This window comes from Spea bombifrons, chromosome 8, assembly GCF_027358695.1.
Source record: "Spea bombifrons isolate aSpeBom1 chromosome 8, aSpeBom1.2.pri, whole genome shotgun sequence".
Classification (NCBI taxonomy): Eukaryota; Metazoa; Chordata; class Amphibia; order Anura; family Pelobatidae; genus Spea; species Spea bombifrons.
The window spans coordinates 15,858,954-15,876,175 of record NC_071094.1 but is presented as its reverse complement, the minus strand read 5'-3'; the positions used below and the strand labels follow the sequence as shown (position 1 = coordinate 15,876,175).

Genomic DNA, 17,222 nt, shown 5'->3' with positions numbered 1-17,222 from the left:
GATGCTCAATAGGGTTTATATGATATCCCAGCGGGTGCGAACAAGACTGGCCTTCTATGGAGCTAACCCGGCTCCTGAAATCGTGAACAGGATCATGGAAGCAGCAGAAAGAGAACGAGACACAGAACTGGCCGAAAGGAGAGCTCTGGCCAGCCGCCACATCTCGGAAGATACACACTCGCTGAGAAGCAACACGCTCAGCAACGGTATCAAGGTGTCGACCCAATCATTTAAGACATTTGATGATCAAACAGGTGACATCGACGGATTCCTACAAGACTTTGAGCGACAGTGCCAACTACACCGAGTAGATTCAAGTGAGTGGGTGGCGATCCTAGTAGGCAAGCTGACGGGTCGAGCTGCCGAAGCCTACCGCTCCATCCCAGATGAATGGACCACAGATTATCCTGAAGTAAAGAGGAGACTATTAGCCAGGTATGCGATCACCCCAGACACATACCGAAGACAGTTCCGAGAATCCCGCCTAGAACTTTGAGACATCCATGCGGAATGGGGACATTGGATGCTCCGAGCAGTACAGAATTGGATGCGGGATGTAACACCGTTACCATGGACGAATGTCTACAACAATTCCTCCTAGAACATTTCTTTGAATATACTGCAGGAGAAGTCCGAGACTGGGTGCGAGATCAGGATCCCCTAACCCTGGAGGAAGAAACCAGCTTGGCAGATAAGTTTACTGATGTAAGACGCCCTGTATCCCGAGTCCCCAAATCAAGGACTGTGTCAGGATCAAGGTGAGGAACCCGATATGCAGGAAAACACAGCAAAGTCCAAATCAAGCCAAAGGGTCAGGAGTGGAGACAGCAGCGTAGTCGGTAACAATAGCCAGAGGGTCAGGATTGGAGACAGCAGCGTAGTCTGTAAAAATAGCCAGAGGGTCAGGATTGGAGACAGCAGCATAGTCGGTAACAATAGCCAGAGGGTCAATAACAGGAATCAGGAGGAACAACAAATATTAGCTCTTAACTGCACAATAACTGAGCACTGACTGATTCTCAGTGCTCATTTTTTAAATCTACCAACAGAGGTTGCCCTTCCCCCTGTACGTGGTGACGGTGGTGCGCGTTCCCCGCCTTCTCCATTCAGGAGTGAATAAGGAGAGGTGGGGGCACGCGCTCATGCTCTTTAAGACCGGCATCGTGGCAGGAGCGGTAATGACCGTGAGAGCGGCGGCGTGGGAGCTGGTACCCGCAGTCAGCGGTTACTCAGGTGAGTGACTGCGCCGGGAGGTTCTCCGTGGACTCTGACAGTAATCCCCCCCCCCCGAGGGGAGGCCTTCCGACTCTAGAAGGTCCTGGACGGTCCGGATGATGATGATGGAAAGCAGAGATGAGGTATTGTAGGCGACCGTAATGTTGTCGTGAGTCCAAAATCTCCTCCACCTCATATGTCAATGTCATCAATCAGGACAGGAGCGGGAGGATCAGGTCGTCGGTTAGGAAAGGGGTTCTCCTTCCATGGTTTAAGGAAACATACATGAAAAACGGGGTGAACAGACATGGTGTTTGGTAATTCGAGTTCCACCACCAAAGGGGAAATGAGACGACAGATACGAAAAGGTCCTATGTACCTTGGGCCCAACTTCTTAGAGTGACAGTTGAGATGGAGGTGTTTGGTTGATAGCCAAACCATGTCACCCATATGATATATTGGGGCGTCAGTACGGTGTTGATCTGCAAAGTGTTTGTGTTGTTGTTGAGTCTTTTGTAGTGTTTCGCGAAGGATTTCAAATGTTCTGGTGAGCTTGCAAACGTGTTTGGATACTGAAGGAACAGCACATGAAATGGGAGAACCCGGGAGCAAAGCAGGATGGCATCCATGATTGGCACAAAAGAGGGACATCTTAATGGAGCGATGAGTATGGTTATTATAAGCAAACTTGGCTAAAGGTATGTAATAGTCCCAATCATCTTGAAGATAAGAAGTGAAGCAGCGCAGGTACTGTTCCAGAGTTTGATTCATGCGTTCAGTCTGGCCGTTACTCTGTGGGTGGAATGCCGTTACTCTGTGGGTGGAATGCCGTAGATAGGGAGCGTTGAATGTGTAACTGTTCGCAGAAAGCTTTCCAAAAGTGGGAGGTGAATTGGGAATGGAAATCTGCTGTAATATCAGTCCAGGGTCCCGAAGGAATAGGAAGGGGTTGTAAGAGACCAGCTGTTTTTTGATGGATCTCTTTAGAGCGGGCACAGGTAACACAGGAGTTCACGAAGGATACTACATCTTTCTTCATCTCGGGCCACCAGAAGGAGAGCTGGATCAGATCGAGAGTTTGTTTGATGCCCCTGTGACCGGCAGCGGGAGTGTCGTGAAATGACTGTAAAATCTGTAAACGATCCTCAGGTGGAACATAAATAAATTTGTTGTAAAGATAAAAACCCTGTTCATGACGTAATCCGGGAATCTCAGGTGGGCTAGATCTGCTAGAATGTTGACATACTGAATCCCAAACCGAATGAGTTACAGCCAAAAAGTGGTTAGAGGATAGAACGTTATCCTGATCTGGCGGAGCTGCTGCAGGAAGTTCATGCATTCTGGACAGGGAGTCTGCCTTGGTGTTGCGAGAACCCGGACGGTAGGTAATATGTAACGGAACTCGGGTAAAAAATAAAGACCACCTGGCTAGCCATGGTTGCAAACCTCTGGCGGATCGAAGATATTCTAAGTTTTTATGATCTGTGAAGACCATAATGGGGTGAAGGGACCCTTCGAGGAGATGTCGCCACTCCTCCAGGTGCAAGCTTTATGGCTAACAATTCACGTTCGCCGATACAACAGTTCCTTTCGGCCGGTGTGAGAGTCCTTGAGAAGAAAGCTAGGGGTGCAATTGGCTGTCAATGTCCTGTCGCTGGGAAAGGATGGCACCGACGGCGGTGTCAGATGCGTCAACCTCCAGTGTATAGGGTCACGTATAGTAGTTGCAGCAGAGGACATTCTGAAGGGGTCCTCATTGAGGGTATCCAGAGCTTCACAGAAGGAATGCCAAGAGTCCAACAGTGGGCTATTACTATGTAATAGATGGTGCGCCCAGAGCTGAGGTTCACTGCTAGAGAGTAAGGCTATAGCAGTATGTACTTTGATATAGTCGGTAGCGTAGGTCAGGGGTTTAAGGCGAAACAGGATCTCACAGGACGTGATGAAAACACGATGGGCCTTATGATCTCCTGCAAACCGTTCAGGTAATGGGATTTGGGGTTCGAGGGCTGTAACGCCTTCAGCGACTGGGGGTGCTGCCGTAGAAGGAGTAAGTGGAACTTGCTCAACAGGTGCACTCTGTTGTATCTGCAGGTGATGCACCTGTTGCCTTAGATGTTGTTTGTCAGCCCGCAGATCCTGGAGCGTCTGTTGAAAACTGGTCAACTGCTGTGTAAGGAGCGGTGATAGTTTCTGCTAATACTGCGGGTTCAATGACCGGCTCAGTTATTATGTCAGGATCAAGGTGAGGAACCCGATATGCAGGAAAACACAGCAAAGTCCAAATCAAGCCAAAGGGTCAGGATTGGAGACAGCAGCGTGGTCGGTAAAAATAGCCAAAGGGTCAGGAGTGGTGACAGCAGCGTATTCGGTAACAATAGCCAGAGGGTCAATAACAGGAATCAGGAGGAACAACAAATATTTGCTCTTAACGGCACAATAACTGAGCACTGAATGATTCTCAGTGCTCATTTTTAAATCTACCACCAGAGGTCGCCCTTCCCCCTGTACGTAGTGACGGTGGTGCGCGTTCCCCGCCTTCTCCATTCAGGAGTGAATAAGGACAGGTGGGGGCATGAGACCGGCATTGTGGCAGGAGCGGTAATGGCGTTGAGAGCAGCGGCGTGGGAGCTGGTACCCACAGTCAGCGGGTACTCAGGTGAGTGACTGTGCTGGGGGGTTCTCCGTCGACCCTGACAGACTGCCTTCCCATTCCCCTCGACCCAATGCCCCCTTCAGCCAAGGCACGTATGGCGGAACTGCCCTATCAGTCAAGCCCGACAACCTGGACCCAACTCTCGCTGTTCCCCTGAGCAGCTCTGTTCCCCACCCGTCAAGCCCACTGTGTGAGCCCCACTAGCGAACAAGACTATATCACGACAGGAACCTACCTTGAGCGTGATGCTCACACAGCCAGCAGAGACCCCCACCCGGGATATTACCACGAGATTGCCCTTCTACAGCAGCCTTCCTATGACAACAGAGAGCATCATAACCAGCTGGTGCTGATCAATGGGAAATTGGCAGAGGGACTCCGAGACTCCAGAGCTACCCTCACCCTCATCCAACCAGAGTCATTACCCCCTGGGCACCTGCTAAGAAAACACCTGGATGTCCGAGTGGCGGGCGGTGAAGTGCACGAGATTCCTACTGCACACGTCCACCTCAACTGGGGGGCCGGCGAAGCACAATAAGAAGTAGGCATCATGCCGGGATTACCCACCAACCTTTTACTGGGCAACGATTTGGGCCACATGGAAACGCGTTTTGTTCCAGAGGGTACCAGATCAAAGCCACCCACTTGTCTCGCTGTGACCCGTGCCCAAGCAACACAAGCACTCAATTCCGGAGACCTGGTAAATACTTCCCTTGTCCCGACTACCTTGACCGAACCGCTCCACTGCCCCCCCCGACGACTGACCCAACCCTCGCCAAATACCGAGCCCGAGCCGACTCAGGAGAGCTAGGACCCCATGGGGACAAAATATGTTGGCACCAGGGGTTATTATACAGGGACAGTCGCGGACACAAACAGGGTAGCATGGCCGTCCCAAAACTGCAGCTGGTAGTGCCCGCAACCTATCGTCCTGCATTCCTAGCCCTTGCCCACGAAGCTCCTATGGCCGGCCATCTAGGCATCGCACGTACAGAAGATAGTTTAACTCAGGCGTTCTTCTGGCCCGGACTATCCCGGGAAGTAAAACATTTTTGCCGCACTTGTGACCCATGCCAGCGAGTAGGACACCGGCATGATAAATCCCGAGCACACCTCCAACCCCTGCCCATCATAGGCGAACACTTCCAGAGGATCGCAATAGATCTCATTGGCCCCTTATCAAAACCCAGTCGGTCCGGGAAGCGCTACATTCTGACCGTTGTAGATTTTGCTACCCGTTACCCCAAAGCCATAACTCTGTCTTCCATCTCCGCAGAGGCAGTACTCGACGCACTCCTAAAGATATTAACCCGTGTCGGGTTCCCCCAAGAAATCCTGTCCGATCGAGGGACACAGTTCACCGCAGAGCTCATGCAACAACTCTGGAAGCTCTGCGGGGTAAACCCCCCCACACACACCACCACCTACCATCCCCAAACCAACGGTCTTTGCGAACGGTTTAAGGGCACCCTCAAGTAAATGCTCAAAACTTCATCATCAGCCACCCAGACTGGGAAAGGTTTCTGCCCCACTTACTCTTCGCATATAGAGAAGCACCGCAGGAATCTACTGGGTATTCCCCGTTTTGAGCTCCTCTATGGGCGACGGGTTAGGGGCCCCCTTAACATCCTCAGAGAGTATTGGGAAGGCAATACCGAGACCCCCACCATCACATATGTCATTGAGCTAAGGGAAAAATTTGAGCAATTAATGTCCCTAGCTCGGGAAAATTTACAAGCCGCCCAGCGCCGCCAAAAAGCCCAGTATGATAGCCAGGCCAACCGCAGAGAACGCAGCCTAGGGCAGCAAGTATTCATGCTGAGACCCATCCGGCACAATAAATTACAGACAGCATGGGAAGGTCCCTACACAGTTCTAGAAAAAAGAAGGGAAACTACTTACATCATTGGCCGTGGGCCCTAAAAATTTACCGAGAAAGAGGAGCCACCATAGCCATCTGTACCCCTTCCCATACGGAAGCAGGGGACCGCACCATCCCTGATTTACAGGCAGACTCCCAGGCTGAGCCCGAGCTCACCCAGCTTAAGCTCGGGGAACAGCTAACTTCCGAGGAACAGACCCAAGCCCTAGCTATGTTACAAAACCGAACCACCCTATTCACTGCCCGCCCTGGTCTCACACATCTCACCCAACATGGAGTAGAGACCCCCGGCCAAACCCCCCTCCGGCAAACCGCCTACCAAGTACCAAAGGCTGTCAGCAGTCATATCCGCAAGGAAATAGCAGATATCAGACAATTAGGGGTAATCGGACCCTCTCACAGTCCCTGGGCATCCCCAGTAGTGTTAGTGCCTAAAAAGGACGGCTCCACCTGGTTCTGCGTTGACTATCGATGCTTAAATGACCAGACCACAACCGACGCATAGCTCATGCCCAGAATAGACGACCTCCTAGACCGGCTAGCCGGGGCGCCCTGTGTCAGCATTTGTCCGTTTGGTTTATACCAATTTAAAGTTATGCCATTCGGAATGAAGAATGCCCCTGCCACGGCTGGTAGACCAGATCCTCGAGAGTCTACAGGAATTTACCTGTGCTTACCTAGACGATATAGCCATTTTTAGTGGCTCTTGGGGAGAGCATCTCCAACACTTGGATGTAGTCCTAGGTAGAATCCAGCAAGCAGGGATGACCATATGGCCCGACAAATGCCAGATAGGTATAGCAGAAGTGCAATACCTAGGTCACAGGGTAGGAGGGGGTAGACAGCGACCAGAAGCGGCCAAAATAGAAGCTATTGTAAACTGGCCCCGACCCATAACGAAGAAGCAAGTATTAGCTTTTCTAGGGATGGCAGGGTACTATCGTAAGTTTTTTCCCCATTACAGTGACACCGCCAAACCCCTAACTGACCTCACAAAGAAAGCCCTCCCTCGTACTGTACTATGGTCCCCGGAGTGCCAGCAAGCATTTGAGGACCTCAAAACAGCCCTAGGAAGTGCCCCGATCCTTGCTGCACCTAACTTTTCAAAGCGATTCCTTGTCCAAACAGACGCCTCCCAGTAGGGACTCCCAGTGTTAGGCCGGCTCAATGACCAGAGGGAAGAACACCCGGTAGCCTACCTGAGCTGCAAACTACTGGATCGAGACTGTTTGGCCCTAGTCTGGGCACTGAAGAATTTTTACCATATTTGCCATATTTGTATGGCCGGGAATTTACCATGTTAACAGATCACAATCCCCTAGTCTGGCTTAACCGGGTAGCAGGGGACAACGGCAGGTTACTAAGGTGGAGCCTTGCCTTACAACCATTCAACTTTATGATTCAATATCGTCCGGGAAAACAAAACAGCAATGCGGATGGATTGTCCCGACAAGAAGACGTAAAATCCACCAGGCTATCGTTTAACTCAGCCGCTTAAAGACTTGCCCGTTTGGACAAATCCCAGCTGGCTAAATTTTTTTTTTCAAAAGGGGAGTATTGTCACAGGAGCATCTGTGGCAAGGTTGTAGGGGTCTCCTAGGTAGGCACCATCCCTATTGGTTGCTACAGCCACAGCCCCGGAAATCCATATATGGTAGGGATGGTAGCTCCCCTTTTGATTGGTCCCTAAGTTAACTGGATGTGGGCTGCCCCTGACCACCCCCCCTGCACTGTGATTGGTTGCTCCCTGTTCCAGCTCTCTCCTGATTGGTGCCAGTTAAAGTGTTTAAGCTAATGTATTTATGTATTGTTCTTTTCAAGATGGTCTCAGGTATAAAGTTAGTGTTTGGTGTACAATAAAAGAGATTCTTACTTGTTCAAGCCTGAGACCGTGTCTGTGTCTGTGATTTCGGGAAAAGGGACACTTCATCGTGGAGTGTAACTACTTGGTTACTGGAAGTCTGGGGTATACCGAGGGGACCATAGGAGATCGCTGGAACTATTGACAGCAGAGACCATCCGTCTCTACAGGGTCCGTCAGTCTGCTTGTCTTCAGCAAACTGTTCGCAGGATTTTTTGTGCATCATCTTTAGAAGAGGCTTCCTTCTGGGACGACAGCCATGCAGACCAACTTGATGCAGCATACGGCATATGGTCTGAGCACTGACAGACTGACCCCCCCACCCCTTCAGCAATGCTGGCTGCACTCATACGTCTATTTCCCAAAGACAACCTCTGGATATGATGCTGAGCATGCGCACTCAACTTCTTTGGTCGACCATGGCAAGGCCTGTTCTGAGTGGAACCTGTCCTGTGAAACTGCTGTATGGTCTTGCCCACCGCACTGCAGCTCAGTTTCAGGGTCTTGGCAATCTTCTTATAGCCTAGGCCATCTTTATGTACCGAAACAATTCTTTTTTTCAGACCCTCAGAGAGTTCTTTGCCATGAGGTGCCATGTCGAAATTCCAGTGACCAGTATGAGAGAGTGTGAGAGGGATAACACCAAATTTAACACACCTGCTCCCCATTCACACAGCTGTGGCCTTTTCAAAGCCATATTGTGTGTTCTTGCCTTTATTTAATTGGGTAACTGAGCTGAGCCTGGCCCGTGGGTCGAAGCTACATCTGTCAGGGTTAATTATAATTGAGTAATGTATAAAAGATTTAGCATGGCAACTGAGCAATGCACAAACAATATAGTACGGTTTGAATTTAATATGTTAATGCAATAGAATTTTTTTTTCTTTTTTATGCACTGTATAATGGGTTAACTATAATTGAGTAATGTGGAGATGAAGTTGTGAGAAGTACATATAGTCTCGGGTCGTAGGGTATAAAGAACGCCAGCAGTCGATTAAGAGGAGTCGAGCTAAGGTTCCGTGGATGGAATGCAAACGGCTATGTGGTAGGCAGCTAGACCCTCTTGGAAGCTAGGAAGAGAGGCAGCGATGGACCGTAAAGCGACGTCCTGTCCCCTATTTGGGAGATATATGCTTGCGAAGGTATACATGACGTCCGCAATTATACCCTTAACAAAAGTGTAACGGCTCGACTGGTCCAGTAAAGTGTCCTTGACAAGAAAGGGGACCTACGAGCTATTAAGATTGCCGTTCCCTTAGTCTTGGGGAATAGCTAAAAAATTGCTAAAATTATTGCTAAAAAATCCTGTAGGAAAATAGGCGTCTCGAAGACTGGGGGCCTGCCACAGAGGCCCTGTAAGACCGAAACTCTCGGAGAGCTCTAGAGCGCTTTTCAGGCACGTTAAGACCCTTAGCGTTAGCTGAGTAAAATGTAAGGGGGAGATATCAAGGTAGGGGCAACGGAGTGGGGAAGAAATTTGAGGGCAGGGAAGAAGGAGGGAAGGCAGGGATGAGTGGGAAGCGTGTCAAATACCGGCGTAGGAGAAGTATGACACCAGGTCCCCTAGGGGCAAGAAAACAGGTGGGCGAAGAAGAGTAAACAACAACCGCAGCGAAACGGTAACAGTTGACTCGGTGTAACAAAGTAGCAACGCCCTGCCACCCACTCAAGCATAGTAAGGCACAAATGCAGCACCGTGGAAAAAACAATATGCAGGCATATTTAATAGAAACAGACCGCAACCGCGGTTAATATGCAATAACAACCTAATGCCAGTGAATGCAGTAGATCATTCACATGATTATAGGCATATCCCCCACAGGTGCCCAGACCACATATGTACTAATGTGCCGTACCCGAGTGTGTGGAGAGAAGGACACGTGTTTAGTCATGGGCTGAGAAGTCGGACAGTGACACCTAGGCAGGGAAGAGGGCGTGTCAATCATCGCTCGAGCGCAAACTAGTAGCAGGTCAACCCAGGGAGGCCGAGCATTGGCTCGTGGGAGTGCAGATGCGAGTGCAGATGCAAAAAGAAAAAAAAAAACAACCCAAGGTGTATGTACGTGTATTGTCGGGTGCTATGTGAGTAAGCGCGGACTCGTGTGATGGGGTGGGCAGAGGCCCCCTCCGCAATGGGTGTCAAGCAGTGAGTGTAAGTGTAGACTCAAACGGGCGGTAACCAGCATGAATAGCGCGACCCATCTCCCATACAGAGTCAAGGATGGAAAGTATAAAATAAACATAATCAAGCATAAACATGTATCTCACGTGGGCCATGAGGGCGACGTCATGGAAAGAGTCCAAGCCACTAGGAAATCAAGCCATCCAGACTCTAACAAATAGAGGCAGGCGAACGCGGGGGGAAACACTGATAGTGTAGCAGGGTACGGGAGAAACCAAACACAGTCAACTTCACCCCTCCACGCGTTGAGCACAGGCACCCTCCTGAGCATCTCTACGATCTTTGTATCTTTGTATAATGGGTTAACTATAATTGAGTAATGTGGAGATGAAGTTGTGAGAAGTACATATAGTCTCGGGTCGTAGGGTATAAAGAACGCCAGCAGTCGATTAAGAGGAGTCGAGCTAAGGTTCCGTGGATGGAATGCAAACGGCTATGTGGTAGGCAGCTAGACCCTCTTGGAAGCTAGGAAGAGAGGCAGCGATGTGCCTCCGGTCCACAGGGGAAGTCCACGTCGGGCAGCTCCAGAGCTCGCAGAAAGGGCCCCACATCTGCGGGCGTGCGCACAGTGGCCATGGTGGTTCCTCTTCATGCTATCAGGGCAAACGGGTGACCCCATCTATAAGGAAGGTTGTGCTCCTGCAGCGCAATAGTGATGGGCCAAAGGGCCCGTCTGGCCTGCAGAGTATAGTGGGAGAGGTCTTGAAAGAGGGAGACCTGATGGCCCTCAAAGTCCCACGATCTACGAGCACGTGCCTTCTGCATTATGGCGTCTTTCACCTCAAAGCTGTGTAGGCAGCAGATGACATCTCTAAGGGGATCACCCGGGCTGCCACCACCAGGTCGCAGAGCCCTGTGTGCACGGTGAAACTTTATGCGTTTCCTACCCGAGTCAGCAGGTTCCCCACACAGCTTGTTCAAGATGCCTCTGAGGTCCTCAGGGCGTTCACCCTCAGGTAGGCCCTGCACTCGAATGTTGGATCTCCGGCCGCGGTTATCTAAGTCTTCCAGGTGATAAAGTAAATCAGCTATCCTGGCGGAGTAGAAGTGGCGGTCAAGGAGAGTGAGCCGTTGGTCCACGTCCCGCATCCTGTTCTCTGTGGCTGTGAGTCTCGTGTCCAAACGCATCATGTCTGTGAGCAAGGCCGTGACTTCTGCCCTGGCCATTTGCTTCGCCTCCGCCACCAGCAAACTGAAATTGTCCTTAGTGGGAAGAGAGGAGAAAATGCGGAGACCGGAAAGCAGGAAGCAGGCAGAAGAACAGGAGCCGGGCCTGGCACACGAAGGCTTAATCTCGAACAAGCCGGGTCTGGTACACGAAGGGTTAATCTCATACAGAGCCGGGTCTCGTACACGAAGGGTCAATCTCATACAAAGCTGGGTCTGGTACACAAAGGATTAAATCAGGAACGTCAGGAGAGAAAATCACAGGTACTGCACAGCACAATAACTGAGCACTGAATGAGTTGCAGTGCTCAGTTTTTGAAGTGCCCGCTCGTGAACGCCACGCCTACGTGCGTGACGTCACTCATAAAGTTTTGTTGTGACGCGCGCGCGTCTAGTAGATGGCGTGCCGCGAATGGAGGAGGCGCCGCGGACGACGCGGGACCTGCTGGACCGGACGGGCGGGAGTCCCGGTAGGTGCCGGACCCCGGGGCCCTTACATCCGGAGAGCACTCCGAGCCATGTTGTAGAGATTCCTCCTCCGCGGCCTGGAGGCCAGCAGGGGGCAGCGCTATGTTGGATTCTGGAGGTTGGGATTGCAGCAGCGCCGGAGTGTGGAAATACTCCCTCAGGGACGGCGGTTGAGGCTTATTGCAGGTCCCTGGGGTAGCAGGGTCAGTCGAGGCCTTATTATTCCTGCCCATAGCGAATTTAGCAGGTGTGCGTGCGGTAAGTAAAGAGCGGGTGGCGCGGAGCTTTGCAGTTAAGTGTCCATCTTCGTCACCAGGCCAGCCATGCCCCCATTTCTTTATTAATTCATGTGAACTATTTTTTCATATTTTATAAATGCTATGTTTGAGAAATGTTTGTTTTTATTTCCTTTTATTTCCCAACCTGCCCCCCCCAGTTATGCACATCTGCCCCCAGGCTTGTCACTTTGCCCCCAGAAATGCCTTATACCCCCTATATGCCACTCTGCCTCCCTGATATGCCTTATACCCTCCTATATGCCACTCTGCCCCATGATAAGCCTTTTAACCCCCTATATGTCACTCTGCCTCCAGAAATGCCTTATACCCCTATATGCCACTCTGACTCCAGAAATGCCTTATACCCCCTATATGCCACTCTGCCTCCAGAAATGCCTTATACCACCTATATGCCACTCTGGCATATAGGGGGTTAGAAGGCATATGATGGGACAGAGTGGCATATAGGGGGTTAAAAGGCATTTCTTAAATAATAATAAATCTTAAATAAAAGTTCTTCTTTTTTCTTTCTAACTTTGTAGCCCGCCTCTGCACTTTCTCCAGCTCTTTAGCATCCTTCTTTAAAACTGGTGCCCAAAATTGCACCGCATATTCAAGACGAGGCCTCACCATTGCTTTTTAAAGAGGCAAGATTATATTTTCATCTAGTGATTTAATACTCCTCTTTATGCATGCCAATACCTTACTGGATTTTGCCACCGCTGGCTGGCACTGCACTTTGTTGCTAAGTCTATGGTCTACAACTATACCTAAGGCCTTCTCATTTTCTGCTTTTCCCAATGCAATGCCATTAAGAGTGTAAGTTGCATACTTATTTATGGTACCAAAGTGCATTACCTTACACTTATCTACCCTAGTTTATGCAAATAATTCTGAAGAGATGCTACATCCTGATCAGACTTTATAACCTTACCTAATGTTGTGTCATCAGCAAACACAGACAGGTGACTTCCAATATCTATTTCAATATCCTTAATAAATAAGTTAAAGAGAACTGGACCCGTGACAGAACCCTTAGGCACCCCACTTACCAAAGTTATCCATCTTGAGAATGTACCATTAACAACAACTCTTTGCACCCTGTCACTAAGTCAGTTTCTAATCCAAACAGGCATTTCTCCAAGACCTATTTGTCCTAGCTTATACAATAACCGCTGGTGTGGAACAGTGTCAAATGCTTTTGCAAAATCAAAATAGATATATACAACAACACCCTGATCTATACATTCACTCACAACATAAAATGCAATTAAATTGGTCTGACATGATCTGTTCTTCACAAAACCGTGCTGACTCCTACTGATGAAATCATTGTTCACAATATATTCCTGTGTGCCATCTCTTAACAAAAAATTTCCCCACCACAGATGTTAAGCTTACAGGTCTGTAGTTACCAGGCTCAGATTTGGGTCCTTTTTAAAAAATGGGAACCACATCAGCCTTCCGCCAATCATTTGGTACCATTCCAGACAGGAAACAGTTTTTGAAAATCAAAAACAGTGGAATAATCGCTGAACTGACATGGCAAAAATGCAAAATTGATCCGGACTTTGAGGTACCACAAACCCCTGGGACTGAAGGGGTTAAATACTCCTCCAACCTTCTGGCCATCCTATCCCCTAGCACAGCAGACCCTATTAGATTCAGGTGCAATCCATCACGACTATAAAGCTTGTACCCAGTGCTCCAAGAACCCAAAACCCTCCTCCTTACACCAAGTCTTCAGCCATGCATTAACCTCCCAGATCTCCCACTGTCTTTCTCCAGTTGCGCGTGGCACAGGTAATATAGATATCTAGGCAATGTTGGAGATGTGAAAAGAAAGATGGTACAATGTATCATATGTGGTAGAAATATGATGAGGTAGGGATTATAGTGGCCAGTTTATTTGAGACAATTAATGAACTATTAAAGCTTAAGTTTGTTCCATCCCCCAAGCATTTCTCTTTCATATAGGGTTCCCTAAATGTAATAATAAAATTTGGCAGTACAAATGCTGTTCGCGTGTAAGATCATTATGGCGAGGAATTGGAAAAAACCTGGGAGGATAATATGGGAAGATATATATATATATATATATATATATATATATAAATTAAATTTCAATACAAAATGGAAGAGGGATATTATATAAATGAAGGTAAATGTTTTTTTTTTTTTAGATATATGGTCCCCTTGGATAACCCATGCACATTCAATACAGTAAAAATTAAGGAAAAGAAAGAAATGGAAAAGGAAAGTTGAGATGATACCTACTACTTACGACACTGATAAATTACAAAGGATGAATGTGGAGTGATTGTCAGTCTTTTTTGTAACAGATTGGGAATGCCCCTTTGCATCTTTCCTCACCCTTCGATATCTCTTCCTTTTTCCCCTTCCCCTTTTTCTTTTTTTGTTTAATTAAAGGGGAAAGGGAGGGAAAGGAAAATAGACTGAAGCTTTATTGCATTAGGTAATATTGTAACTACTTTTGGGATTAAGGAAGATACGTCAGGGCACAAATAAGTACAAATATAAATGTGGAATGGATTTGTATTACCGTGTTTCCCCGATAGTAAGACACCCCCGATTGTAAGACGTATCGGGAGTTTCAGAGGGGTCAGCTAATATAAGCCGTACCCCGAAAGTAAGACATATGTCTTACTTTCGGGGAAACACGGGGGATTTGCCGGGTCCGCCACTCTAAGGGGCCGGGAAGTCCCCACCAAGGCCGGCCTTACGTGTCTGCGGCCGCACAGGATTTAAATTAAAACATCGGGGTTTTTTTTTAACTTTATTTAACATCCTCCATGTTAAATAAAGTTAAAAAAAACTTTATTTAACATGGAGGATGTTAAATAAAGTTTTTTTAACTTTATTTAACATGGAGGATGTTAAATAAAGTTGAAAAAACCCCCGATGTTTTTATTTAAACCCTGTGCGGCCGCAGACCCCTAAGGCCGGCCCCTTAGAGCAGGGCCGACCTTTGGGGTGTGCGACCGCACAGGGCGCCACACTCCAGGGGGTGCCAACCTGCGGCACCCGGCACCCCTCCAGAGACGGACAGTAATGTCCGCCGCTGGAGGAGCAGGCTCGCAAGGGAGCGGTATCGGAGGTCTTTAACAGACCTCCGGCTCCCTTGAGTGATTTTAAGCCGGGTTCAACCCGGCTTAAAATCACTCAAGGGAGCCGGAGGTCTGTTAATGACCTCCGATACCGCTCCCTTGTGATCTGCGCGGCAACAGCTGTTGTGCACCGGGGTTTCTTGTCAGATCCCGGCGCACAACACTGAAGCCGCGCCCACCGCTGTCCGTGCCCTCTGAACCAGGAAGAAGACAGAACTGAAGAAGAGGAGCGAAGAGGAGGAAAAGAAGCTGAAAGAAGAAAGGAAAGGTAGGAAAGCATTAAGTGAGAGTGGATTGGTGTATATGTGTGTGGATTGGTGTATGTGTGTGTGGATTGGTGTATATGTGTGTGTGGATTGGTGTATATGTGTGTGGATTGGTGTATATGTGTGTGGATTGGTGTATATGTGTGTGGATTGGTATATGTGTGTGGATTAGTGTATATGTGTGTGGATTTGTGTATACGTGTGGATTGGTGTATATGTGTGTAGATTGGTATACGTGTGGATTGGTAGGTGTGTTGATTGGTAAGTGTGTGAGAGTGATGGGTGTTATGCTGTACCATTTCCAATGTCTTTTTCATGATCTAATTATGCTCTAAAAGTACATCATAACTCCCATCACTCTCAATTTTTTCCCAATATAAGACATACCCCGAAAGTAAGACATAGTGGGGCTTTTAGGGATAAAAAGAAAGTAAGACACTGTCTTACTTTCGGGGAAACACGGTATGTAGCAATGTAATGTATAATATATTTATTGTTTGGAAGAAATAAACTTTTTTTGAAAGAACAACAACAACAAAAAAGATCCATAAGCCATACCTGATACCTGTTTTATTTTAGTACTGCACAAATCATATACATATTTTGTAGATTGTGTTTTCACAATCAATACCTTAGTTAACTATTATTGTGGTATGATATCTCATTTTGACCTACACATTTTTGTGAGATCTTAAAGAATTTAGGATCAGAGATAAAATATAGGGTATCTCATTATATTCATACTGTGGGCGTGGTCCAACGATAATTATATTTTGCATATTTTATACCCCGTAAATATCACTAATAGGTTATGTGATGTATACCTTTTGGAAAATGCAGCATTTGTCAGGAAATTAATATTGGTGAATCAAAAATGTATTAACTCTCAGTCTTTTTCATATGTTTGGCTTCCATGCTTGCATTGTGTTGACACTTAACAAAATGACAAAAAACATTTGGTTTTAATGCCATTGAAACTATATATGCATAACCTTTTTCAGAAATATTTTTTGTTGTTGTTTATAAATCTACTGCATTTAGCTACATTTGTTTGAGCCATATGAAGCCACTGTTAGCACAAAACAAAGGGTGTGAAGGACAGGATACATTAATATTCCTTTCAACTGCTTGTAACTTACTTGTATAGACTATCTGGTTCCAGGCACTTGAAGATAACAGAGTACAGACTTTTTTCAGAGGTTTCCCCATGACTCCTTCCAGCTGCGACACAGCTTGTTCCCAAACCGGTTAATAGATCGCCCACAAGACTCAGGGACTCACCTGGCAAAGTAATTACAGAATAGCAATCAGTAGGTATATTGAACGACTGTGGTAATAAGTAGATAAGACACATTTTATAAAACTACATGGGAGCAGTAGATCTTTTAGGTTGGTGGAGCAAAATTTTTAGGGGCATAAGTACTGTATCTATATAGCCTGAAAAGCAGTCAAATACCACTACTGCTTATCAGCTTAAAAATGCCACATGACAGTGACATGTAAGGTGCTGAGGTCTTCCTTGCTGTCCTGTTACCTAACGCCTATTGCAAGGTCATTTATAAATATATTGAATAAAATTGGTCCCAGAATAGAACCCTGAGGAACACCACTTACCACTTTTGTCCAGCTTGAAGATTTACCATTTATAGCAACTCTCAGTACTCTACTACTAAGCCAATGTTCAACCCAAGAAGAAGAATTTGCATCTAGACCAATTTCTTTCAGTTTGAACACTAACCTATTGTGTGGAACTGTGTCAAACGCCTTGGCAAAATTACATCCACTGCAACACCCTGATCTACTCTTCTACTTACTCCTTCATAGAATGCAGTTAAATTAGTTTGACATGACAAGTTTCATAAAACCATGCTGATATTGCTAACAACACTGTTCTTCCCAATGAATTCCTGACTAGTATCCCTTAATAGCCCTTCAAATACTTTCCCAGCCACAGAAGTTAAGCTCACAGGTCTATAATTGGCAGGCAAAGAGTTTGAAATCTTTTTGAATATAGGAACCACCTCTGCCTAGCTCCAATCCTCTGGTACAATTACTGACAGAAAAGGACCCAGGAAGATTAGAAACACAGGTTCACTTATTTCCAGACTCAGCTCCTTAA

At 47.4% G+C, this 17,222-nt stretch overlaps 1 protein-coding gene across 1 annotated transcript in view; it reads right to left on the bottom strand.

Annotated features, from left to right (window-relative positions):
* Positions 1–17,222, bottom strand: part of ASTN2 (astrotactin 2) — a 715,352-nt gene that overhangs the window by 136,427 nt on the left and 561,703 nt on the right. The window contains exon 18 of the mRNA XM_053473898.1: positions 16,243–16,384. Within this exon, the coding sequence (XP_053329873.1) occupies positions 16,243–16,384 (142 nt within the window). The remainder of the gene's footprint in view (positions 1–16,242; positions 16,385–17,222) is intronic.